The sequence below is a fragment of the Oncorhynchus clarkii genome, chromosome 14 (assembly GCF_045791955.1).
Source record: "Oncorhynchus clarkii lewisi isolate Uvic-CL-2024 chromosome 14, UVic_Ocla_1.0, whole genome shotgun sequence".
In the NCBI taxonomy this organism is placed as follows: domain Eukaryota; kingdom Metazoa; phylum Chordata; class Actinopteri; order Salmoniformes; family Salmonidae; genus Oncorhynchus; species Oncorhynchus clarkii.
This window is the reverse complement of record NC_092160.1, coordinates 9,909,632-9,937,141: the sequence shown is the minus strand read 5'-3', so window position 1 is coordinate 9,937,141 and position 27,510 is coordinate 9,909,632. Positions and strand designations below refer to the sequence as shown.

Here is a 27,510-nt window from a genome sequence, read left to right as displayed (position 1 = left end):
CACCAAATATCCAAACGGGGCCATGTTTGCTGTGTACCCTCTTCTGACCCACTTATTATCTGTTGAGAAACACAACAGAGCTGTAAGAACAGACTACCTCAGGGACAGCAGTAAGGTTTTAGATTTGGGGGTGGGTGAGGGTTTGGAATGGGTGAGTCAGCAGTCACTGACCTCCTATAAGAAAAAGCTACAGGGAGCAACAACAATGACTGGTTTGTGGCCTTTGGAAAGTTGTGAGATGGGATTAGGCCTGTAATAAACAGAGGAGTTGAGAGGGCGGGTAATGGAATGGGCTTGTACTGACGTCAGCTTGTTTGTGTATGTCATGGGTTTGTGTGGTGGGGGTGGTGGGCAATGGATTTCTGCTGAGTTGTAAGAGGCAGCACAGCAAAGCTGGAGCCAAACAGCTGCCCACAAACACAGTTCCACCCACTGGGTGAAGAGAGGAGGGGAAGAAGAGGAGGAAGAGGGGCGTTGTTTGCATGCCAAAAATAAGCCTCCATATCCATTTGGAGGCTGCTTTTCTGCTGGGAGAGAAAGGAGGGATAGAAAGGAGGGGGAGAAAGGAGGGATAGAAAGGAGGGAGAGAAAGGAGAGAGAGAAAGGAGGGATAGAAAGGAGGGGGAGAAAGGAGGGATAGAAAGGAGGGAGAGAAAGGAGAGAGAGAAAGGAGAGAGAGAAAGGAGTAGAAAGAAGAGAGAAAGGAGGGAGAGAAAGGAAGGTGGAGAAAAAAGGGATAGAAAGGAGGGAGAGAAAGGAGGGAGAGAAAGGAGGGAGAGAAAGGAAGGTGGAGAAAAAAGGGAGAGAAAGGAGAGAGAGAAAGGAGGGAGAGAAAGGAAGGTGGAGAAAAAAGGGAGATAAAGGAGAGAGAGAAAGCAGGGAGAGAAAGGAGGGAGAGAAAGGAGGGAGAGAAAGGAGGGAGAGAAAGCAGGGAGAGAAAGGAGGGAGAGAAGGCAAGGAGAGCAAGGAGAGAGAGAAAGGGATGTTAGGGAGAGTAACAAAAGAAAAGGGCGGGGAACGGAGAAAGAGAGAGGGGAATAAGCTAGCCAGCACAGTGGAAAAAAGGCTGGAAAAGAGGACAAGAACGCAGGAGTGAGACAGACAGAGGCTGTGCCAAGCCTCCCACCTGAGTGTGCACGGCGCGGCTGTGTTTTGTGTTTGGGATTTCAGGGAAAAGGAGGAGAAGGAGGGGAGGAGGATGGAGCGTGGGGTGGGCCAGAGAAAGGAAGAGTCTGCTGGCAGCGTTGGTTTCACACACCAGTGATGAAGTGAAGCCCCTCGCAGGAATTCTTTCTGCTGCTGCGTCAGTTTTTTTCTCTGCCCTCGCTTTTCCTTCTTACTCACATCTGGAGCGGGGAGTCACTTCCTCTGTCTGTGCTGCCCCGCGTTGTGTTGTGCTTTAACAGGGCTAGTCCTCTCATCCTCTAACCCCCCTTCACCTCCTCTTCTGACGACACTCTAGGGAGATACGGAACACACCACGCCAGGGGGACAGGACACTCCCAACACACTCTCTGCACGGGACCGACCAGGGACCCTTGACACCCCCCACCAACACCCCCGACCCACCCTCTGTAATCTACGTCTGACAACAGAGAGGAAGAGAGAGACTGTGGAATCTGGAGAGAACTGCAACCATCAGCTGAACTTTCTGCAGGGTGTTTGCCCTTTCCCTTATATGGCAAAACAACTGGAAAATCATTTGAATTGTCTGATATCTATCCACCACAGCAAGCTGTGCAGCAGGGTTTGTTTGTATGGCTGACTGACTTCTCTTGGTTCTTCTTTCCTGTGTTGTTTGCATGCAGGGCTTTTATTGAGGGGACAGCAGCATTGTCGGTCTTTGGGGTGAAGCTGCAGGCACTACCCCCAGGGGTGGTTGGCTATATGCATCATTGCTCCCCCTCTCTTTCTCTCTCTTTCTCTCTGTCTCTGTCTGTCTGCCTGAGAGGAACATCCAGCTGTCTGTCTACCTGAGAGGAACATCCGGCTGGCAGCAACCTGCACACAGACACTGAGACAGTTGTTTTCTGTGGGGGAACTAACAGCAAGGTGGGCCAGAGTTCAGCAACTGTAGTTCTGGAATCTGGACACAGAGAAATCTGTGGGAGGGATATTGACTCTGACTCTACAACGACAACAATCCTCAAATGCAACAGGATGTGTAACCCAGTAGGACCCTGGAAGGCGTGCCTGTCTTAAATGAGGAGGACTATTGTTGTTGTCCTGTGTCGACCTTACTAATTAGGACGAGGATGCTGGAGAAGCCGTGAACACTCAAAAGGACTGAACAACGAGAGCTCTTGACTGGAGGGTCTCGTGGTGCCATGACACAGGTGTGGGACAGACTGTGTGTGTGTCATCTCTGACCGTACACCTTGTTGTGGATTACCCCGACGGACAGACACTCCACTGACTGACAGGTGGACAACAACAGCGTCGGTTGTCATGGCGGTGGCGTGGTACCACCGCGACATCAGCCGCGTGCATGCGGAGGACTTGCTGGCCCGGGCTGGGAGGGACGGCAGCTTCCTGGTCAGGGACAGTGAGTCTGTGCCTGGAGCCTACGCCCTCTGTCTGCTGTGAGTAGCCTTCCACCACACACACACACACACACACACGCACGCACGCATAAAATTCCTTTCCATCTCTGAGTGTGTATGGTCAATATCAACTCAGTGATGCTCACAGTCAGTGGAAAGGGAACTAACCTCACATTCACAAGTGCTATAGCGTGTCTCAATTTCTGCATTGTAAATAGATTCAGCAGCCTGTCTCTCTGTCATCTTTATCATTGTCACTCTGACCTGGGACAGCGGGCAGGGAGAAGGCTGTGGCTCACAGGGCTGCTGGAAGTCTATAGCTCCTGAACACGCAGGATGCCCAGTCCCGATACAGCCCAACCAAGCCTGGCCAGTGTCCGTGTAACCCTGGCTTAGGGCTCCCGGTCCCCCACTCTCCTCTCCTCCCCCCTCCATTCAGTCTTCCCTGGGGCCCCTGGAAGAGGGCGGGAGCTACAGTGACCACACAGCTCTCTGTGCACAGCGGCCCGAGCCAGACACATTCCTGAAAGCTGAGCCCCACTGCTGCTCATTCTGCCCCCCCCTCCCTCCCTCTTAGCTGTCTCATTCTCTCTCCCTCTTAGCTGTCTCATTCTCTCTTTCCTCATTCTCTTTTCCCTCTCTTTTGCTGTTGTTTTCTATTCCGTGTTTTTTCTGTCCCTCTGTCTCTGTACCTCTTCCTCCTCTCTATGTTGTATATAGGCCTAGTGTACACTAATCTAATCTCCACATCAATACAGGTCTGCTGTTTCTTTACATTATTCTCTAACGTCATTACAGGGAAATATGAATTCATTCTAGATGAATGATACCTGTGATTCTCTACCAGGCATCACAATGCCATGCTTTCAGCAGGGGGCTTTCAACTGGTGTCTTTTCAACAGGGGGGGTCACAGGCATTTACTGTACTGTGTTAAGAGATAAAGTAGAGATAAAAGTTAGCCATCTATTGGATACTTGACACAGACTAATGGTATGGTTTTGCTACCAAGTGATTATTATCGAACATGAAGCCCACATGCGGTCCAGATGAGTCACACCCCTCTGGCTAGTTTGTGTAGGTTGTGTAAATCGTGGTGTGTAAAAACGTGAGATGTGTGGGTAGGTTCTTTATGAGCACTAACATGTGACATTAATGGGATCATGTCAAAATGGGTGGCAAAAGAAAACTAATTAAGAGTTTATATATTTTTTAATTAAGGCATATATACATTTTACATGACTTTTCCATCCTTAGAATATGGAATAAGCATAGGCTTTTATTCCTTGTCAAACAGATGGAAAATGAGTCTGAGAAAACATCTATCAGAATAAGTGTTAAAAGGTATTAGAAAATACATCTAAACACAATAATGCTGAAGTAAAAACCCCTGCCAACTAATATCAACACTTATATTTAGGTTAGGAAAACATTTTCTGCCTTCTGTAAGTTGAAGAAACATTGCCTTGTGCCTTGAAATTCTGTTACCAAAAACCGACATATTTTAAATATATTTTTATGTGTAGGGAGAATAATGAAAGTTCACAGAAGTAACCAGTAAAGGTAGACATATCAATTAGTTATAGAGTTTTTACCAATATCAATTATGTTAATGAATTGGCAACAGAATTTCTGAAAAATCTGCAACAGAATTTCTTCCTCCCTTCCACTGTCATGTTGATAACTGTTTTCTTTCACTTTCTGTCATCTGATGGTCAAAGCTAATATGTCCCCTCCCCCAGGTCTATTTATTTCTGCAACAACAAACTAACTCATCACAATTTGTGAGCAAGCTGGTGACAGTGCCTCCTAAAGACATGATTGACATGTGGAAAAGGGGGTGGGCTTGCTGATCAATAGGTGCCTTTCTTTGCGAGGCATTGGAAAACCTCCCTGGTCTTCGTTGTTGAATCTGTGTTTGAAATTCACTGCTCAACTAAGGGACCTTACAGATAATTGTATATGTGGGGTACAGAGATGAGGTGGTCATTAAAAAAAATCATGTTTTAACACCATTATAGCACACAGAGTGAGTCCCATGCAACTTATTATGTGACTTGTTAAGGACATTTTTACTCCAGAACTTATTTAGGCTTGCTATAACAAAGGGGTTGAATACTTATTTACTCAAGACATTTCACCTTTTCATTTTTTATTAATTTGTAAAAAAATTGAAAATCATACTATCCACTTTGACATTATGGGGTATTGTGTGTAGTCCAGTGACACAAAATCTAAACCTCCCAGTAAAGCAATAAAAACAATTAAGCATCCCAGAAAAGTGCAAAAAATAGCCCACGTTAACTAACATATGTAGGTTAAGAAACAAGGTTCATGAAATCAATCATTTGGTAGTAACAGATGACATTCATATTCTGACAATCTCTGAAACTCACTTAGATGATACATTTGATGATACAGTGGTAGCAATACATGGTTATAAAATCTACAGAAAAGACCCAAATGCCAAAGGTGGAGGTGTGGCCGTTTTCTATTCAGATACACATTTCTGTAAGGTTTAGAGAGGATCTCATGTTTGTCACGGATCCCTCCAGAACTGTCATTACGCACACCTGGTCCCTATTCCCATTGATTAGTAATTGTATAAGTGTGCTCTTTGATCACCATTATTCGGTCGATTATTGTTACAATGTCCGTTGGTCGTGTGAGTACCTGTGCTGTGCTGTGTTGTTTTGTCATTCGTGCCGCGCATATGGCACAGATTATTACGGGTCTCATCCCGTATGGTATCATTGTGCGCTTGTGTATTTATTTGAGGTACTCCTCGCTCTTTTGTTTGGGTCTCAACCCTGTGTTTTGTATACGTCTTTGTTTGGTAGAAATTTGGGTCTAATTTTTTTTTTTACTATTACGCATTCCTGCGCCTGTCTCCTGAACAGTTATACCAGTGTGACAATGTTAAATACTGTTGAAGTAAGATGGCTACAGGTTCATCTGCCTCACCGAAAGCCCATTCTGGTGGGAAGCAGCTTTGGACCACCAAGTGCTAGTCAGTATCTGGCTAACATGTGTGAAATGCTCGATAACGTATGTGACATCAACAGAGGTATATTTTCTGGGTGATTTAAAAATTGACTGGCTTTCATCAGGCTGCCCACTCAAGAAAAATGAAGGAAAATAAATTGTGTATATATGTATTTTTGTCTAAGTAAACAAAGCAAAAACAGAAACGTCCCTTTTTCAGGACCCTGTCTTTCAAAGATAATTTGTAAAAATTCCAAATCATTTCACAGAGCTTTATTATAAAAGGTTTAAACACTGTTTCCCATGCTTGTTCAATGAACCATAAACAATTAATAAACATGCACCTGTGGAACGGTCGTTAAGACACTAACAACTTACAGACGGTAGGCAATTAAGGTCACAGTTATGAAAACTTAGGACACTAAAGAGGCCTTTCTACTGACTCTGTAAAAACACCAAAATAAAGATTCTCAGGGTCCCTGCTCATCTGCGTGAACGTGCCTTAGGCATGCTGCATGGAGGCATGAGGACTGCAGATATGGAGAGGCATGAGGACTGCAGATACGCCTATGGGCACAAACCCACCGTTGCTGGACCAGACACGACTGGCAAGAAGTGCTCTTCACAGACGAGTCGTGGTTTTGTCTCACCAAAGGTGATGGTCGGATTTACGTTTATTGTTGAAGGAATGAGCGTTACACCGAGGCCTGTACTCTGGAGCGGGATCGATTTGAAGGTGGAGGGTGCATCATGGTCTGGGGCGGTGTGTCACAGCATCATCAGACTGAGCTTGTTGTCATTACAGGCAATCTCAATGCTGTGTGTTACAGGGAAGATATCCTCCTCCCTCATGTGGTACCCTTCTTGCAGGCTCATCCTGACATGACCCTCCAGCATGACAATGCCACCAGCCATACTGCTCGTTCTGTGCGTGATTTCCTGCAAGACAGGAATGTCAGTGTTCTGCCATGTTCAGAGCCCGGATCTCAATCCCATTGAGCACGTCTGGGACCTGTTGGATCGGAGGGTGAGGGCTAGGGCCATTCCCCCCAGAAATGTCCGGGAACTTGCAGGTGCCTTGGTGAAAGAGTGGGGTAACATCTCACAGCAAGAACTGGCAAATCTGGTGCAGTCCATGAGGAGGAGATGCACTGCAGTACTTAATGCAGCTGGTGGCCACAACAGATATTGACTATTACTTTTGATTTTGACCCCCTCTTTGTTCAGGGACACATTATTCCATTTCTGTTTGTCACATGTCTGTGGAACTTGTTCAGTTTATGTCTCAGTTGTTGAATATTGTTATGTTCATATAAATATTTACACAAATAAACACAATTGACAGTGAGAGGACGTTTCTTTTTTTGCTGAGTTTATTTTTGTGCCACAAAAGCCAAGTAGATATACATGTTTATAAACACAGGGCCGCTACAATTATTGTAATACAGTAAATTTCGATCTATCCCTTAGGTAGCAAACTTGAAGACGTCATGACGAACATGCGGGCAATGGGTTTAGAACAACAATAACAAAACTTAATACAAAATAATATCTATACCACCCCCCAAAACGGCACATGGTGAGTGGAAGGGCAAAGGGGCATGTACTAGGCACAGGTTGACTCCTTTCTGTGCCCCTGCCTACCAACACCTACCCATGAGCCCCCTCTCTTTCTTTCATGGATGTTGAAGAATTGTTGAAAACTGGTCAGTCCACCCTGGCCTTGATTTCAATGTCCACATATGCCATTTTTTTGGTACGGCCTGGACCGGATTTAATTTCAATGTCCACAGATGTTGATTTTTTGGTCTGTTCCGGACCGGCCATGAGTTGACTGAAACAAACGTGTCCGATTGGTTAAGATTTGGTCCAGACCGAACAAATGAACCAATCATAGGCGTCTATTTCTCACAAGTTTGGAGAGCGCAGTACAGTACGGTAAAGTTTTAAAAAATTGAGTAGAATATAGCTCAGTACAGTAGATTAGTATAGAGTAGAGTTCAGTACATTACAGTAGAGCACACTACACACTACACTACACTATACTGTACTCTACTGAGCTCGACTGTGATGTACTTTGATGTCAAAACTTGTGAAACATAGATGTATATGATTGGTTCAGATTTGGTCTTGCTAAGTGGAGGAGCTCATTCAAATAATAGCCAGTGTGTAGAATAATAACCAAATATGCAAAGGAGGATTTTGCATATTAATACCTGTGTTTACCTATTTAGGATACAACGCCATGAAGAGAATTACATTTATATCTATAATTATGCATTTCTGTGTAGGACAGATCAGGGACCCATGAAAGAATTCTGTTACCGCAATCCCGTTACCGGGTGTAAATCCACTTACTGTGGCTCAATAACCAAAATAGATTTTGTTCAGAGTCAAGGTGTCATGGCATAGCTAACTTCCCATTCTTTCGGTAGACATCTTTTAACCATGAAAAACGTGGTCACATGAAAAACGGAGGGAGATTTTACAGAAATAATTTCACTAAACTTTGCATATGCACAGTTCTTCCAGTAAATGTTTCTGTAAACTGTTCTGTGTAAATTGTTAAAAGCAGTCACTGTGCATGGAGTTGTATGGTTTGAAATCAATGGTTTTGGTTTGGAATACATTTTAAGTGAAAAATCTGCGTCTCAGCGCAGTTCCGTTTCCATGGAATTGCCCGGTAGTAGTCATGTAATCCCACGCTGTGCAGTGGACCATGAAGCTGCTAAAATAACCATCGAACTGAGTCACACCATCAACAAATTAGCGTCTTGTTTATCTTTAACAAGGGCAGCACATCTGCTCATCCTTATTTCATTGTTACTTTAAAGCGTGTTTTGCCTTTGAATGTTTATTTCTGCCCATGACAGTGGTATAGTTATTTATGTGTAGTGCTGTCTTGGGGTATACAGTACATTTGTAAATGTTATTTTCCCCCTTTCAGGTACCAACGGCACGTTCACACTTATCGTATTCTTCCTGATGCAGACGGCCTGTTGGCTGTACAGGTGAGTGACCATCATCAGTTTAACTTTCCAACCCCCCCCTCACATACACACACATGACCTAATCCTGACAGTAACTAGGCTAATACTGTAGCATATCCTACATGTGCAAGCATGATATTATCCTCTTGTAGCAACCACTTTCGAGAAAGAATGGACTGTACAATACTGTAGTTGTTATCGTTACAAAAGAGTTGTGTTGTTGTATGTTGTAAGGGAAACAGGAAGTGTCTTGTGTTCATATACTAGGCTCATTCTGCCTTAGGCCTTTTTGTTTGAATGGCATCTCTGCCATGCGGCTGCATGCTTGGAGAATGACAATTGCATAGAGGAGAAATTGCGTGTGTGTCTCACAGATTCCTGACCTACCCACTCATTGACCAGTGCTCTAAGGAGGATGGGTCTGTTTGTGCTTTGTGTGTGAATGTGCCGTGGACAAGGATGTGTGTGTTGAGGGTTAGTTGGGTGGGGGATAGGGATGGTTCGGATTAGTTTGTGTGTGGCGGTTGTATGGGTGTGTTTTAGATAGTGACTATAGGGGACGACTCCTTTCAAGAGCCACAGCTCCTGGTCCTAATTATCAGGAATGAGGAAAAAAACACAGTAACAAAAAAACATTTGAGGCAGCCCGCAAACCAGCCTGTGCATTCCTTTACCATATCTGGTGCAAAACCAGCTCAATAACAATTGTCTCATAGAGACAGTCATTTAATGAGTCTTTGATTTGAAAACACCATGTAAACGTTCTTTTCAGATGAGGGCTGCGCTCCATGTACTGTATCGCTGCCTCGCTTGTTTTCCACGGAAGTCAGTAAAGTCCCCAATAAGCAGATTGTCTCACTGGCTTTGCTATTAAAAAACATTACCACATAGGGATTGCGTGGTTGCTTTCTTGTTTTTCTGAGGGGGCTATTTTATAGAAGGGATATTTTGAGCTAAAAGACAGGCTGTTTTTGTCTCCCTGAGTCGTTTAGTCTGTATTTTCTTTGTAATTACTTCTCAAGAGTTCCTCGAAAAAATGCATAAACCATTAGAGGAGTCCCTGGCAACTGGGGCAGGTAATGTCTGCCAAAAATGGTTTTTCAAACCACGCAATGAAAACAAACGTTTCTAAAATAAGACGTACAGGAAAGGGGCTTTTAGTTTGCAGTGTTGCTGTGTGCGCCCTTTGGGTCCTGTGTCTGAGAGTGTGTCCGTGGCATCTAATATGTCTATGCCCGCGGTGTGTGTGTGTGTGACTGGCACTTAATGCGTTTGTCGATGGCTGTTGAATATGTGTTTCCCCTCCATGTTTACTGTACGTATCTGAGACAGCTGGCTGTTGGAGTGTTGTTTATAGCGGGCAGCGTTTGTGCGTGTGTACGGTAGACCGGCTCAGAGGTCGGCTAGTAAACTGCTGGAACACTGTGACTCATGGCAGCCAACCTTGCCAGTGACCAGAATTTGGGGGGGTAGGTTTGTGACATCATCTCCTGTCCTGTGGCTGATTAGCAGCGGTTTCTGCAGCCTGCTTGGCAATGAGTGTTTGATGTGGTTCTTGTTCTGGCTATGCAAACAGAGGTGAGTGGTTGTAGCTTCTGTTTGGCACCTCCAGGGCCCAAGAGACCGCACCTCTACTCCAAGGGATCCCCCTGAATATATCCAGGTCCATTTTGTTTTGGTGGACACTGTTCGAACAACACATGCGTATCCTGAACAGGTTCATGTGGATTTGAGACATTTGTACGGTCTTCCAAGCTTTAGGAACTTTAGAGAAACAGTTTATAAACATTATCTTGATAGACGGTTTGCAGCTCATTGTGGCATCAGTTCAGGGAATTTGTTCATCTCTCCTGTACATAAAGGAAACTCTCATGAAGATCAACTTGTGTTGTGTAGGTTCTGTATCATGTGTTTATGGTATTTTTGACCTTTCTGGGTAACCATAGCCCATGTATGTATAACCACAGCCCATGTATGTGTAACCACAGCCCATGTATGTATAACCACAGCCCATGTATGTATAACCACAGCCCATGTATGTATAACCACAGCCCATATATGTTCATTCTTACATGTTTGAGCAAATCGCTATGTCTGTGAATGTCTATTTATATTATAATTCTCTCTATGCTGTATGTGTGTTTCCCCACAGACATCTCAAGGGGTGCAGGTGAACTGTTTCCGTACACTGGGGGACCTGGTGTTGGGGTACCAGCACCCTCATAAGGGTCTGGTCATCCCCCTGCTGTACCCTGTGGGGAGGGACACAGAGCCTGGTGAGGAGAGCTCAGGTGATGATGAGAAGCCAGGGCTGGTGTGGAGTCCCAGCCCAGCCCCAGTCTCAGTCAGTACATCTCCCCCAGAAGGACCCCCAGTCACCCCAGTCACCCCATCCCCCCATCTCCTCTTCCTCCACAGGCTGCAGGAGCTCAACACACCCAGGTACACACTCCCTAACACCAATCACACATCAGGAGAATGCAGATATACTTCCAGTTCCACACATAAATAGGGAAAAATGTGCACTATTGGTCTGGGGCTATTTGGGGTACTTTAGCACTGTAGTATTTTCCTGTGGCATCTAGGTATCCCCTTTCCCTTCCTTGAAAGTGCTGCTTTCCACAAGGCTTACGTTTGCGAACACTAATGATAAACTTTGTTTCTTTTCAAGAGTGTGTTGAATTTTTTTTTTTTTTACACAAACATTCCATTCCGTTAGTTTTATCTTCTCTTTCTGGTAAAAATGATGGATAAACCACATAAAATGTAGATTTTTTTTACTGTGGTTTCACAGCATGGCAGGTGAGGTGGTTGGGCTGCTCAGTGAGTATCTGTGCAGTGAGCTGCCTCTGGATGTGGAGGGTCTGCGTAGAGGAGCAAAAGGCCTACTCCATCTACACCACACCTTGGGCACAGCATGCCAGGGACTCAACAGGTGGGTTTCAGCATTTTGCTACTGCTACTACAGTTGGTGCTGTATGTCATTTAGTGTTTGTGATGTGAAGGATTTGTTAGTTATCACAGGGAGAAAATGAAACTGATTGTCTTATCCACAGTGAGATTGATCTGACCATGTCCAGTTTGGAGACGCTGGCCAAAGTGTTTGACCATCCCACCTGCCCTTTAACCTCCACCAAGTCACAGGTACATCCCATCTGTGATATACCCTGTCTGTCCTACCCGTTCTGTCTGTCCTTTTTTTTTACCCTGTTTTCTCCCCAATTTCGTGGCATCCAATTGGTAGTTACAGTCTTGTCTCGTTGCTGCAACTCCAGTACGGACTCGGAGGTCCTACCCTGTCTGTCTTACCCTGTCTACTCTACTATGGTCCACAATGGACCCACAAACAAAGACAGAAAATGAATGGAAATCTGATCTGCTGCGCCCTCTAGTGCACTAATTGAGAAAACTAACTTTCACAGCGCATCACTGTTAAAAAAGTTGAAAATAAAACACCTCTAAATATGTTCCATTCATGGGGTACAATTCTATATTTATACCTGTATTTCACATAGCACACAGCTACTTAATACTTAATATTACTGTCCCTCCTTTTAGAATATGGGTAGAGGTCCAGACATGGAGTTGGACAGCCTGCTGTGTAAAATCTCTGCCCTGGTCAGCCTGCTGTCCTCCCTGGAGAAGAGGGTTTGTACCCACATACATACACACACACACACACACACACTACCCCCCCCATGCAAACCAGTCTGATATTAATTTACTTTCCAGTCTAAAGCTCTCTATGCTCTTACTGTGCAGGTGCTGAAAGCTCTTCAAGATGCTGTGACCAATCACAACCTGGCTGTGCAGCCTGCCCCTCTCCGTGAACCCGCCCCTGTCTCAGCTCCAGTCCCTGCTCCTGCCCCAGCTCCAGTCCCAGCCTCTGCTCCAGCCCCAGTCCCTGCTCCATCCCCTGCTCCTGCCCATGCTCCAGCTCCAGCCCCTTCTCCAGCTCCAGTCCCTGCTCCAGCACTAGTCCCTGTAGCCAAGAACAATGCCAGGCCCATACCTGTCCACTCCTTTCAGGTGACAGAGAGAGACAAAGGGCACGTCATACTTTTAGGGGGGCATACCAGCTGTTTAGTCATATTTTGATCATTTTTGTGGTACAGTATTGTATATCTTGTATCATCTTTGTGTGTGTGTAGATTAAGATGGTGCGTTACGGCAGACAGACCGTGTCAGTGGACTTGGACACAGGAGTGCTGCTGTTTGACAGGAAGGCCGGGTCATTCGGAGCGGAGACAGTCTCACACGACCGGAGTAAGAGAATAACATCAACATCTGACATTACTTGACCGAGTTCGATGAAGAAGTGTTCAATGATCCTAACGATTCCCCTCTTTTCCCTTGCGTGCGCTCGTGTCAGTTCTGCAGCTAGTCAAGTTCCAGAGCAGTCCAGCCAAGCTGCGCATGGTAGTGGACAGTCATCACAACACCCCACGAGAGCTCATGTTTGAGAGTGCAAGGGTACATACAGGTCTACATTCGTCTGTGTATGTTGCCACCCATTGGATTCCAATTTATTGACTGAGAACACTCTCTCTTCCCTCCAGAAACGGGAGGCGTTCTGCCAGCTGCTACAGCTGATGAAGACCAGACACTCCCATCTGAGTGAACCTGATGTCATCTCTGTGTTTGTGGGCAGCTGGAATATGGGTAACTACGACATCAGTAGAACCTCACTGTCCTAGAGTAATATGTCTTCCGCTGTCACTGTCTGACATCAGTACTTTTCCTGGTATGGCTACGGTTATTACAGGGTTATTACACTGGAAAGCCACAATTTTCTTATTTGAAGCACTAGACAGTGGCCTATACTGAGTAGGACCCTCACTAAGGATCTTATTGGCTGTGTGTCCAGGTGGCTCCCCTCCCCCTCGCAGTCTGCAGTCCTGGGTGACGTGCTGTGGTCTGGGGCGAACCCCAGATGAGTCCACAGCGCTGCTGCCTCACGACATCTACGCCCTGGGTACCCAGGAGAACTCTCAGGGGGAGAAGGAGTGGACCGAGCACGTCAAGGCTACCCTACACAGCTACACTCATATAGAGTACAAACAGGTGAGCATCACTTTGTCCTCTATTGTCCTCCATTTAAGTCAAAACAAATTTGGGACACAGACAATGTACAACAAAAACACACGTTTTAGAACACGGAGAAAGGAAATTGTTGCACCAGATTTAGCAAACAGCTCATTTCCATCTGTTGTCCCCCAGTCCTCTTTCTCCATCTCTCTCTGCTTCTTTTTCTCCATCGCCATGTCCCTGTTTTCCTCCACCTCTACTGTATGTGCCGCTCTTTCGCCATCTTTCCATCTGTCTCTTTCTTTCTGTCCCTATACCTTATTGGCCCTTTCTCCCAGCTTTCAGTGTCTCTGATTGTCATGTGTTTGCATTATGTCATTATGTCCTTGCTCACCTTATAGGATATCTGTTCTGATGTACTTTTTCTTTTACCATTCATCCTGAAGCAATGATAGCTGTTTATCTCTCTGTGACAGTGACTTTACATGCTCTTTGTATTTGCACAAAGAGGTAATAAAAAAGGGTGTATAAACCAATGACTTATATAAACCCCGGATTGCGGATGCTATGTATTGGCCAATGAGAGGAATTGAAACCACCAGTGGGCCATATTGGCACTCTCTAGTAGAGAGGGTTCTCCATAGTAATGAATGGAATTCTACAGTATTTCAATTAAATGTTTTAAGGACAAAATGACATCGATTTCAGTATTTTGTTGTTGTAGTGGGGACAGTAACATTCAGACTTTCAAAAAGTATGCGTTAAGGAAAATAATTGTATATATTTTACACTTTTTATTTGTATGTTTAGCTCACATAATATAATGAAAAGGTTTGCATTAATGTGTCTGTAATGGAATAAACGCGGCAAAAACTATGCATTTCTATAGCTTCCCCAAAAATGTTTTACAACAGTGGAGTGCCAAGATGAGGGCGCGGTCAAAACAGCTTCCCCTGTTAGTCATCTAGTGTATATATAAATCGTTGGTATAAACTGGAAGTCTAGAGCATCTTAAGGTTTATTGCTCATTCATTTACCTGATACTCACTGGAGTTAGCCTAGCAATAAAATGTCTAAAAACAATTGCTTATGTCTATGATTAAAATACTTCCATGAGAAATCAAGACATATATGTTGTCATTACTTTAGCTTTTTTCAATCAGCAGTACTGTAGGCCGATGTCTTGATTGCTCTGTTATAGTGTTCTGTGGTTATGTGTCCTGCAGGTGGCAGTACAGTCACTGTGGAACATGAGGCTGGCAGTGTTTGTGAAGCCGGAGCACGAGAGTCGCATCAGCCATGTAAACACAGCCAGTGTGAAGACTGGCCTGGGGAACACACTGGGTATGATACCAGGCTCCTACTTGGGTCGTCTATGGGTCGGCTGCCCATAACACCACACCCGCCTCCTCGTCTCAGAAATGAATGCGTAGTATACACATACATACCAGTGGAGACTGCTGAGGGGAGGACGGCTCATAGTAATGGATAGACGGGAGTCAATAGAATGTCAAGGAAACCACATGTTTGATACCATTCCATTGACTCTATTCCAGGCATTATTTTGAGCCGTCCTCCCGTCAGCAGCCTCCACGGACACATCCTGTATCTTTGGCATAGCCTACAGCCAAAGACACGTGTCAAACTCATTCCACGGGGGACCTACGGGTTTTTGATCCTCCCTTGTACTTGATTGATGAATTAAAGTTGCTAATTAGTAAATAACACCCCTCACGTGGTTGTCTAGGTCTTAATTGGAAGGAAAAAAACTAAAACTAAGACACTCGGCCCTCCGTGGAATGAGTTTTACACCCCTGGTCTATGATATCAGAGCATGATCAACAGGAACGAGATGTTGTGTTTTATCAACAAAATGAGATTAACCTTTAAATGTCAAATCTGTTTGTTTCCAGGAAATAAAGGTGCTGTTGGGGTTTCCTTACTCTTCAACAGTACTTCTTTTGGATTTGTTAACTGCCATCTGACCTCTGGCAGTGAGAAAGTAGTCAGGTATGTACATATTGTATACACCAGTGGAGGCTACTGAGGGGAGGACGGCTCATAATAATGGCCGGAATGGAGCAATTTGCATCAAACTATGTGTTTGATGCATTTGATACCATTCCGCTAATTCCGCTCCAGTCCGTCCTCCCAAATTAAGGTGCCACCAGCCTCCTGTGGTTTACACAACTTGGGTGTATACCACAGGAGGGGTGTTAGATGACAGATAATTTTTATTTTATTTTATTTTATTTCACCTTTATTTTAACCAGGTAGGCTAGTTTTTTTGCAACTGCGACCTGGCCAAGATAAAGCATATCAGTGTGAACAGACAACACAGAGTTACACATGGAGTAAACAATTAACAAGTCAATAACACAGTAGGAAAAAAAAGAGTCTACATACATTGTGTGCAAAAGGCATGAGGAGGTAGGCGAATAATTACAATTTTGCAGATTAACACTGGAGTGATAAATGATCAGATGGTCATGTACAGGTAGAGATATTGGTGTGCAAAAGAGCAGAAAAGTAAATAAATATAAACAGTATGGGGAAGAGGTAGGTAAAATTGGGTGGGCTATTTACCGATAGACTATGATAACTTCAGCGCTTTTTGCAGTTCGTTCCAGTCACTGGCAGCAGAGAACTGGAACAAAAGGCGGCCAAATGAGGTGTTGGCTTTAGGGATGATCAGTGATATCAGTGAGACAGACACCTGCTGGAGCGCGTGCTACGGGTGGATGTTGCCATCGTGACCAGTGAACTGAGATAAGGCAGAGTAATGTTCAACACAACTATCATCAGATTGATGTCCACTGTGTCCGTTCTATATAAGGACATGCCAGGGCTGTAGAGTGTATACGTTTCCAATGTATGTACGCAGCATGTCTATGTGTGTGAGTTGATGTTGTCACTCCCTGTGCTTGTGGTCCTGTCAGGAGGAACCAGAACTGTGCGGACATCCTCAGACTGTTGTCCCTGGGTGACCGGCAACTCAGTGCCTTTGACGTCAGCCTGCGCTTCACACATCTCTTCTGGTGTGGAGACCTCAACTACAGACTAGATCTGGACGTACAGGTCAGACAAACCCTGTCTGCTCTCCGCTCTCTGTTTTGTTGTTCCCCAGCAAATAGATCAAATGTAGTTTAACCCGAAATGAAGAATCTCCATAGATCCAGAGCGGTACCTTGAATTCTCTCATACTGAATCGCTATTGCTTTACAGGACATTCTGAAACATGTTTCCAAGCGGGAGTTTGATGAGCTCATGTGTGCTGACCAGCTGACGCAAGAACGACACAAGAGGAAGGCCTTCCTCAATTTCAGTGAGTAGCATCCTACTGACGTCATGTCCAACTGTGTATTCCTGTGCGGGTGAAAATACCTGTGTTATTTATTCTTGTCAATAATTTCTCCTCTTCCTTGCTTTTGTCTCTGAATCTACCCCTTCTCTCTCCCTTTCTCTCACTTTGTCCTGGTTAAGAGGAAGAGAAGATTGCGTTTCCGCCCACCTATCGGTACGAGAGGGGGTCCAGGGACAGTTACCTGTGGCAGAAGTACAAGACCTCTGGCGTGAGTCTATCTCCTTGTGACACTCTCTGACACAACCTCTCAAAGCTACATTGTGTCCAAATCAGCGTGTTGTCTGAATTACATTCAAGCATTAAGTGATAAATAATCCACACAAAGCATCACTGTGAGCCTTGTGAAAGCAGTCAGCAAATAAGGGAATTGCATAATGCTATTTTGGGAACGTTACCTTTTGCAACTAGTGTAACCTGCCCCGCTAAACATTCTACACAAAGAAGTATAGCTCACGACTGGATTTACTGTATGTGTAACCCAATCAGTCTCTATTGGGGTCACGGGGTAGGTGCTTTGACGGCAGCTGTCATCACGACTACTAAAACTACCTCACAGAGTGAAATGGCTTGTATGATTGGAATGCAGTGTTCCCTACATTATATAATACCATTTTTCTAAATCAATTCTATGTTCAATGTGTCCGCACCGAACACAAACACACAATAAATATAGCCATTCTTCTATTCTGTGTCTACAGGTGCGTGTCAATGTGCCATCATGGTGTGACCGGATTCTGTGGAAGTCTTACTCAGAGACACATATCACCTGCAACTCCTATGGTGGGTTTAGGTTTTACGACATGGATGATTTTGATGGGGCTGGGGGCCACAAAAAAACGGAACTCATCATGAGGGGCCGCAGTGGCTCATGGGTCTGCGTACCCCCCCCCCCCCCCCCCCCCAACCCCATCCCCACCCCCTTGACATTTTAGCGGCCCCACTCATGACAGCCATGACCAATATTTACATTTGAAGGTGAATTTCCTGCAATTCTACTCATTTTGCCACAGGGTGCAGGCAAATGTTTGCAGTTTTTTTATGTGATAACTGATGATCAATGGGCCCCACCCCGGTCGGTAATTAGACCATGCTTACTACAAGTTTAGATAGCTGGCCGCGAGACTAACTTACCAAACCTATAAAAAAAAATGCTGATGTGCTAATTGAGTGACTGCTGATGCACACCCAAATTTCAAAGTTGCACACTGTGGATTCTATTATTCCAACGCTCAACAGAAAGTTGAGACCCCGATTGAGTTCCAACAAAAATAGTATTTTTGTTATTATTATTATTGGGCCACAGGCCTCCAAAAGGGGGTTAGTTGCCCATCCCTGGTTTAGAACATAAACTCAGCAAAAAAAGAAACATCCCTTTTTCAGGACCTTGTCTTTAAAGATAATTAGTAAAAATCCCAAAAAATTCACAGATCTTCTTTGTAAACACTGTTTCCCATGCTTGTTCAATTAACCATAAACAATTAATGAACATACACTAAGACATTAAGACACTAACAGCTTACAGATGGTAGGCAATTAAGGTCACAGTTATGAAAACTTAGGACACTAAAGAGGCCTTTCTACGGACTCTGAAAAACACCAAAAGAAAGATGCCCAGGGTCCCTGCTCATCTGCGTGAACGTGCCTTAGGCATGCTGCAAGGAAGCATGAGGACTGCAGATGTGGCCAGGGCAATAAATTGCAATGTCCGTACTATGAGATGCCTAAAACAGCACTACAGGGAGACAGGACGGACAGCTGATCGTCCTCGCAGTGGCAGACCACGTGTAACAACACCTGCACAGGATCGGCACATCTGAACATCACACATGCGGGACAGGTACAGGATGGCAACAACAACTGCCCGAGTTACACCAGGAACGCACAATCCCTCCATCAGTGCTCAGATTGACCTGAGCTGAGAGAGGCTGGACTGTGGAACTCAGTTTGATGTCTCAGTTGTTGAATCTTATGTTCATACAAACATTTACACACGCTAAGTTTGCTAAAAATAAACACAGTTGACAGTGAGAGGACATTTATTTTTTTGCTGAGTTTCTTTTTTGTTGGCTCGTAACATTATCCTCATACATAGTGCCTTTGGAAAGTTTTCAGACCCCTTGACTTTTTCCACATTTTGTTACATTACAGCCTTACTCTAAAATGGATTAAATAAATAAAAATAGTCAGCAATACCACGTGATAAAAAAGCCAAATCTGGTTTTTAGACATTTTTGCTCATTTATTAATAATAAAAAACAGAAATACTTTATTTCCTTAAGTATTCAGACCCCTTTGCTATGAGATTCGAAATTGAGCTCAGGTACATCCTGTTTCCATTGATCATCCGGGAAATGTTTCTACAACTTGATTGGAGTCCACCTGTGATAGATTAAATGGATTGGACATGATTTGGAAAGGCACACACCTGTCTATATAAGGTCCCAGAGTTGACAGTGCTTGTCAGAGCAAAAGCCAAGCCATGAGGTCAAAGGAATTGCCCGTAGAGCTCAAAGAGACAGGATTGTGTCGAGGCACAGATCTGGGGAAGGGTACCAAAACATTTCTGCAGCTTTGAAGGTCCCCAAGAACACAGTGGCTTCCATCATTCTTAAATGGAAGAAGTTTGGAACCACCAAGACTCTTCCTAGAGCTGGCCGCCCGGGCAAACTGAGCAATTGGGGGAGAAGGGCCTTGGTCAGGGAGGTGACTTGGTCAGTCTGACAGAGCTCTTGAGTACCTCTGTGGAGATGTGAGAACCTTCCAGAAGGACCAACATCTCTGCAGCACTCCACCAATCAAGCCTTTATGGTAGAGTGGCCAGATGGAAGCCACTTCTCAGTAAAAGGCACACGACACACAATCCTTGATGAAAACCTGCTCCAGAGCGCTGAAGACCTTAGAATGGGCCGAAGGTTCACCTTCCAACAGGACAACGACCTTAAGCACACAGCCAAGACAACGCAGGAGTGACTTCGGGAAAAGTCTCTAAATGTCCTTGAGTGGCCCAGCCAGAGCCTGGATTTGACCTCAATCGAACATCTCTGGAGAGACCTGAAAATAGCTGTGCAGCAACGCTCCCCATCCAACCTGACAGAGCTTGAGAGGATCTGCAGAGAAGAATGGGAGAAACTCCCCAAATACAGGTGTGCCAAGCTTGTAACGTCATACCCAAAAGACTCGAGGCTGTAATCGCTGCCAAAGGTGCTTCAACAAAGTACTGAGTAAATGGTCTGAATACTTAGGTAAATGTGATATTTTCGTTTTTTATTTTTAATAAATTAGCAAACATTTCTAAAATCCTGTTTTTGCTGTGTAATTATGGGGTGTTGTGTGCACATGAGGGGAAAAAACAACTTAATACATTTTAAAATAAGGCTGTAACCATAACAAAATGTGGAAAAAGTCTAGGGGCCTGAATTCTTTCCGAAGGCACTCTAACAGCGTTGTAGTTTAGCATTCAGGCACAGCCAATTGGATATCATAGTATTATTTCTCGTGGCGTTCCTAAATTAGATATTTTGTGGCCATTTCTTTGATTGTTTTCCTGTAAAATGCGAGAGTCCCTGTTTAAGGTATGATTGGCAACTCCTACGTCCTCTGGTCTGTGGTCCTCAGACGAGCAGTCACTTCCTCACTGTGGCCCTGACTCCAGGGCACTGCTTTTGACCTCCTTCAGCAAATACTCACCATACAGCATACCATACAGCATACCATACAGCATAGTCCGTCATAGCCATTAGAGGATCATTAGTTTAGTCTATGCCGCAGGTTTTGACGAAAAGGTTGAATAGCATAGAGTGCTGAAGTGATCATTAGTGACATAAGAATGCTTGTATGATGGTACAGTTAACAGAATAAGGATAATGGACATGGTTGTATCATTACGACTGAGATCTCTCTGTCTCCAGGTTGTACAGATGACATCTTCACCAGCGACCACTCGCCTGTTTTTGCCACATTCCATGTAGGGGTGACGTCACAGTTAATTTCCAAAACAGGTGATTGTGGTTATTTTGACATAAGAATTTTGATTAATATACGTTGTATAATATAACTGTGATACTTGCTTGTGAGCCTCGATTTCTTTGCACTACAAAACAGACCCAAACTCGAGCATGGAGAGGGCCTGGATGGAGTTGGAAGGTGTTGAGGCCATTGTGAAGACAGCCAGCAAAGCCAAGTTCTTCATTGAGTTTCACTCATCCTGCCTTGAAGGTGCTTTGTCCTTAACCCTTTCTCACCTAGTTCATCTAAAGTTCTATAACAAACTCTGTGACTTATGTGATGAATAATTTAAGTCGATATCTGTTTTGAGCAGAGATCCGCCGTTCCGTAGAGAATGACTCACAGAGCTGTGACGTGCCTGGCTTCCTCAAACTGGGCTGGTCCCCCAAACAGCTGCCCAAGGTAAATACATCAATCTGGAGCTAGATGAGCAAACTCATACCAAAGACTCATAGCTAACCTGTTTGTGTGTGTGTGTCTACATATCATAGCTTCTCCCGATCGTCTCAGACATGGAGTACCTTCAGGATCAGCACCTCCTGCTGTCTGTCAAGTCATGTGACGGGTTTGAGTCATACGGTTGGTCATTACTCCTTCCCTTCCTGTTCGTAACCACCACCATTCACTATTTCCCCTCTCATCAGTCACTTAGTCAATCAATGCCCTTTGACCGTAGTCATTGAGATGTTTAGGTTTTTAAAGTGTATTTTAGGCACAGATCAAAGTGTACAGTCTTCAAATCTTAACTATTAGGAGAGAAAAAAAGCTAAACTGACCAGAGATCAGTGTCTAGGCCGGGATCAGTGTCCACTCCATTGTTGATCCTACTGTTGACTCTGTAGGTGAGTGCTGTGTGGCACTGCGCTCCCTTATCGGCGCGGCAGAGCAGTTTGAGACGTTTCTGACCCACCGGGGTGAGGAGATGGGCTCCATACGTGGGCGGGTCAGGGTCCATGTGCCCAAGGACCGGCGAGGAACACGGGAGAAGATCTACGGTGGGTTCGCCTGGCTGCCCTCCCACCAACCTCATCACTGCTCTCCTCTCCTTCCTCTGCTCACACTATCACTTCCCGCTGGGCTTCTGTTGCGACAGTCAATATGCCCTCTGGTTCTCCTGTGTATCTCTCATTGCTTCCTCTATTTGGTTCCTGATTGATCCAAGGCTTGGCTTTCTCTCTCTGTGGTCTCTGCCCTGGCTTCCTCTTTTGGCTCCTCGCTGACTGACCCTGACCAGATGCATCCTGAGACATTCAAAAGACACACAGTGTGAGTGGGTGGCATTTGCCCTATAGGTCAGGCATTATGCATTGCCATGACAACACACATAAACACTGCCACCACACGCCGCGGGCAACCTTTACCCCAGACAACACAGGACATATGGAGAAGACATTAGTTAGATGGTGTCCAATAAACATCTGTTTTGTCTTTTTCAGAATGGTTCTGCTTTGAGAAGGATGAGAAGGGTCTGGTGAGGGGATGCTTGTCTCCTCCGTCCACTCGGGCACCTATCAGCCGGTGAGGATCTTTTTTTTTTTTCATTGTAAAACTAGCCAACATACATTGTCAGCATATGATTCCGAGATATAATTAGTGATGGGAGTTTATAGTATGGTTTGTCATTTAGCCTACTTTCATTATTATCTGTCCACCCATTTCAGATCCTCACCGCCTCCACCCAAGCCGGCCCCTAGCAGTTACACAAACCCTGCCTACTTCATATTTGAAGGTGTGTCTGTCCTGGGAAGAGTAGAGGAGTCTCCACCCCCTCGCAGGGACCCTCAGGTGGTCTGGGCCGGCGACTCCGCGCTGCAGTTACCCAAACTCTTCGGGGGGCGTGGCTGTGACAGGAAGTCCCCTCGCAGGTCTGACTTCACTGAAATCGAGATTCCAGGGATCCTGCCCCACTATCCTTCCACCAATGACCATCATCCACCCCAGACTAACTCCTCCTATCAGCTCTTCCCAGCAAAGGACCCATTGCCAATCCCCCCAGCCCCAAGTCCCACCTCTCACTATCATGAACAACCCATACAACCACGACCAAGCAAAAACAATGTTGTCCAGGACTCCATCCTGCCTGCCAAGAACCTGAGGAACATGTACATGAACCACTCCGCCATCATCAGAGAGCCCCCCAGGAGAGAACAACCTAGGGTGCACCAACAGGAACAAGCCATCCCTGTACGGAGCAGCAAACTCCCAGCCTTCTACCCATATGTGTCCACCTGTGTACCCCACACCCAGGCCTCAGCACCGTGGGTGGTAGAGCAGCCAGTTGGACCCCTTGGGGACCACTCCCTCACAGCCCTGCAGATAGCCAAGTCACTCAGTGAGGTAGACTTCTTCCCATTGGACCTTGAGGCTCCATCTACCCCATGCCAGAGACCGGCCCAGAGGAATGACCTGGCCATAGCTGCAGAAAGAGGATACTGCTGGGAGAAAGAGGTGGGTAGATTATTTCACCTTTATTTAACTAGGTAGGCCAGTTGAGAACAAGTTGTCATTTACAACTGCGACCTGGCCAAGAAAAAGCAAAGCAGTGCGACAAAAACAACACAGAGTTACGCATGGGATAAACAAACGTACAGTCAATAGCACAATAGAAAAAATTAAAATCTATATACAGTGTGTGCAAATATATACAGTGTGTGTTTCCTAACTGACTGTGTATAAGGCAATACATAGGCCATAGTGGCGAAATAATTACAATTTAGCATTAACACTGGAGTGATAGATGTGCAGATGCTGATGTGCAAGTAGAGATACTGGGGTGCAAAAGAGCAAAAATAAATAACAATATGGGGATGAGGTAGTTGGGTGGGCTAGTTACAGATGGGCTGTGTACAGGTGCTGTGATTGGTAAGCTGCTCTGACAGCTGATGCTTTAAGTTAGTGAGGGATATATGTCTCCAGCTTCAGTGATTTTTGCAATTCGTTCCAGTCATTGGCAGCAGAGAACTGGAAGGAAAGGAGGCCAAATGAGGAGTTGGCTTTGGGGATGACCAGTGAAATATACCTGCTGGAGCGAGTGTTATGGGTGGGTGCTGCTATGGTGACCAATGAGCTGAGATAAGGCGGGGCTTTACCTAGCAAAGACTTATAGATGGGGAGGCAGGGTAGCCTAGTGGTTAGAGCGTTGGACTAGTAACCGGAAGGTTGCAAGTTCAAATCCCAGAGCTGAAGAGGTACAAATCTGTCATTCTGCCCCTGAACAGGCATTTAACCCACTGTTCCTAGGCCGTCACTGAAAATACAAATTTGTTCTTAACTGACTTGCCTAGTTAAATAAAGGTAAAAAAAATATTTAAAAAAAATAGATGACCTGGAGCCAGTGGGTTTGGCGACAAATATGAAGCACGTGCCAGCCAACGAGAGCATACAGGTGGTGGGTAGTATATGGGGCTTTGGTGACAAAACGGATGGCACTGTGATAGACTACATATAAATTGGTGAGTAGAGTGTTGGAGGCTATTTTTTAAATTACATCGCCGAAGTCAAGAATCGGTAGGATAGTCAGTTTTATGAGGGTTTAGCAGCATGAGTGAAGGAGGCTTTGGTGCGAAATAGGAAGCCGATTCTGGATAGAATTTTGGATTCGAAGATGCTTAATGTGAGTCTGGAAGGAGAGTTTACAGTCTAACCAGACACCTAGGTATTTGTAGGTGTCCACATATTCTAAGTCAGAACCATCCAGAGTAGTGATGCTGGGCGGGAGGCTGGTGCAGGCAGCGATCGGTATAAAAGTATACATTTAGTTTTACTAGCATTTAAGAGCAGTTGGAGGCCACGGAAGGAGTGTTGTATGGCATTGAAGCTCGTCTGGAGGGTTGTTAACACAGTGTCCAAAGATGGGCCAGAAGTATACAGAATGGTGTCATTTGCGTACAACTGGGTCAGAGAATCACCAGCAGCAAGAGCGACATCATTGATATATACAGAGAAAAGAGTCGGCCAGAGAATTTAACCCTGTGGCACCCCCATAGTGACTGCCAGAGGTCCGGACAACAGGCCCTCCGATTTGACACACTGAACTCTATCCGAGAAGTTGTTGGTGAACCAGGCGAGACAGTCATTTGAGAAACCAAGGCTGTTGAGTCTGCCGATATGAATGCAGTGATTGACAGAGTCGAAAGCCTTGGCCAGGTCAATGAAGACAGCTACACAGTACTGTCTTTTATCTATGGCGGTTACGATATCGTTTAGGACCTTGAGCGTGGCTGAGGTGCACCCATGACCAGCTCGGAAACCAGACTGCATAGCGGAGAAGATATGATGGGTTTCAAAATGGTCGGTGATCTGTTTGTTGACTTGGCTTTCCAAGACTTTAGAAAGGCAGGGCAGCATGGATAGAGGTCTATATCAGCGGAGCTGAGCGGAGCTGTTGGCCAGGATAGGGGTAGCCAGGTGGAAAGCAGGGCCAGCTTTAGAAAAATGCTTATTGAGATTCTCAATTATCGTGGATTTATCGGTGGTGACAGTGCTTCCTAGCCTCGGTGCAGAGGGCAGCTGGGAGGAGGAGCTCTTATTCTCCATGGACTTTACAGTGTCCCAAAACTTTTGGGAATTTGTGCTACAGGATGCAAATTTCTGTTTGAAAAAGCTAGCCTTTGCTTTCCTAACTGACTGTGTATATTGGTTCCTAACTTCCCTGAAAAGTTGCATATCGCGGGGGCTATTCGATGCTAATGCAGTACACCACAGGATGTTTTTGTGCTGGTCAAGGTCAGTCAAGTCTGGAGTGAAACGAGGGCTATATCTGTTCTTAGTTCTGCATTTTTTGAATGGGGCATGCTTATTTAAGATGGTGAGGAAAGCACTTTGAAAGAATAACCAGGCATCCTCTACTGAAGGGATAAGGTCAATATCCTTCCAGGATACCCGGGCCAGGTCGATTAGATAGGCCTGCTCGCTGAAGTGTTTTAGGGAGCGTTTGACAGTGATGAGGGGTGGTTGTTTGACCGCGGGCCCATTACGGACGCAGGCAATGAGGCAGTGATCGCTGAGATCCTGGTTGAAGACAGCAGAGGTATATTTGGAGGGCAGGTTGGTCAGGATGATATCTATGAGGGTGCCCGTGTTTACGGATTTGGGGTTGTACCTGGTAGGTTCCTTGATAATTTGTGTGAGATTGAGGGAATCTATCTTAGATTATAGGTGCCTAGTAATTGGCCCAGACCTAAGGCTTTATCATTCCGTTTTTTGACTAGACATTTGTTTTGATGTTTGATACAGGTCCTCTATGGAGCTCCAGAGACGGTGCGAGAACTACTCAGCACCCTGGGTCTACAGAAGTACACTCTGGGACTCAGCCTCAACGGCTGGGACGACCTGGACTACTTCAGGTGAGAGGAGAAATAACGGTGGAGGGAACCTGATTTGTTTGGTCTCGGTGGTTTGGATACCGAAATGACCTTTGCTCTCTCCACAGTGGCATCACAGAGGAGGACCTGCGTGCAGCCGGAGTGTCGAACCCGTCGCATCGCCGGAGGATCCTGGAGAACCTACCCAGGATCTGGGATTCACTATAGACCTACTCACTTTGCTTGAGTTCTCAAACTGAACCCAATGGACGTCGGCGACAGATGCCTGCCCTAATGGACAACTCGTCATCTCTTCCACTCACGTCCTTTTATATACAGTAAAAAATTGTTTCTAGTAAGCACACACACAGACATGGTGCCTGTCCCATGAAATCCTCATCTCATATCCGTTTCCATTCACGTGTCCACCTTAAAATGGTCAAACATTTTTTATATCCAATTGTAGATCCACATAGCTAAATATTGATTTTATGTCTCCCCAGCAGTCACCAGACGAGAGTGTTTACTGAGCATTCACACGCATCACCTCCTCCCCTGCCCTTTCCACTGCTCTGCCGTTTATAAAGAACAGCACAGAGCTTGTAAAATCACTCAATAAGGGCCATGGAGGATGAAATGTACAGCTGTACATATTTACCGGCACACATTTTAACATGGCCTGGAAAGTTAATGATAAGGCCTCGCTTTCTGTTTACTGTCCGATGGTATTATTATCTTGTCACTGTGGTGTAGCTGTTAGTGATAAGAGGGGAATCTGGTGGGAGGAAAATGCAAACCCTGGGCTTGTTTATTTACATTCTTACTATTACATTGTACATGTTTCTCTATTCTCTCCCTTATCCCATAACTCTCGTGCGCTCACAAGATAATAAAGTGGCACCCACCCATTTAACATGAACATCACAGTCACTTAATCAATGCTTCTGTGAACTTAGCATTTTTTTTACTGCCTTTTTAAAACGTTATTGTATAAAACTAACTGTTGACATATGTGGGTTCTTAGACACTGCTACTGTGGGAAGATTGAGGGCGTAAAACTTGTGCTTGACGCCTGTGGTTCTTTGCCAGTGGCGCTACTTTGGTCATCATCTGAGTTTTAGATATACATTTAACTGTGGATCATAGAAGTTTAACTACTTTATTTGCTGAAGGTTGTTGAATTAAGGTCATGAAGTATTACATGCAGGTGATGTTCAATTTTTTCAACCAAATGGGACACCACGTGAATAAAACAATGTTGTGTCAAAATTATGAAATAAACTCTATTTATTTA

General features: G+C 45.1%; 1 protein-coding gene across 1 annotated transcript; it reads left to right on the top strand.

The window, feature by feature from the left end:
* The first annotated feature begins 1,254 nt into the window (after window positions 1–1,254).
* On the top strand, window positions 1,255–27,510 carry LOC139366236 (phosphatidylinositol 3,4,5-trisphosphate 5-phosphatase 2B-like). Its single transcript, XM_071103493.1, has 26 exons — window positions 1,255–2,582; window positions 8,474–8,537; window positions 10,669–10,958; window positions 11,311–11,451; window positions 11,573–11,660; window positions 12,075–12,164; window positions 12,279–12,545; window positions 12,668–12,782; window positions 12,889–12,989; window positions 13,076–13,178; window positions 13,384–13,580; window positions 14,771–14,888; window positions 15,458–15,554; window positions 16,484–16,622; window positions 16,770–16,869; window positions 17,028–17,116; window positions 17,607–17,688; window positions 20,817–20,906; window positions 21,010–21,123; window positions 21,227–21,315; window positions 21,405–21,492; window positions 21,756–21,908; window positions 22,350–22,431; window positions 22,575–23,361; window positions 26,149–26,258; window positions 26,345–27,510. Exons 1-26 carry the CDS (start codon window positions 2,449–2,451, stop codon window positions 26,442–26,444), a joined length of 3,828 nt encoding a protein of 1,275 aa, XP_070959594.1. The 5' UTR covers window positions 1,255–2,448; the 3' UTR covers window positions 26,445–27,510.

Coding starts and splice junctions, on each gene's coding strand:
- LOC139366236 (XM_071103493.1), top strand. CDS start 2,449: ATGGCGGTGGCGTGGTACCACCGCGACATCAGCCGCGTGCATGCGGAG. Junction 11,452..11,572: donor GCATGCCAGGGACTCAACAG/GTGGGTTTCAGC, acceptor TCTTATCCACAG/TGAGATTGATCTGACCATGT. Junction 20,907..21,009: donor ACAGTTAATTTCCAAAACAG/GTGATTGTGGTT, acceptor ACTACAAAACAG/ACCCAAACTCGAGCATGGAG.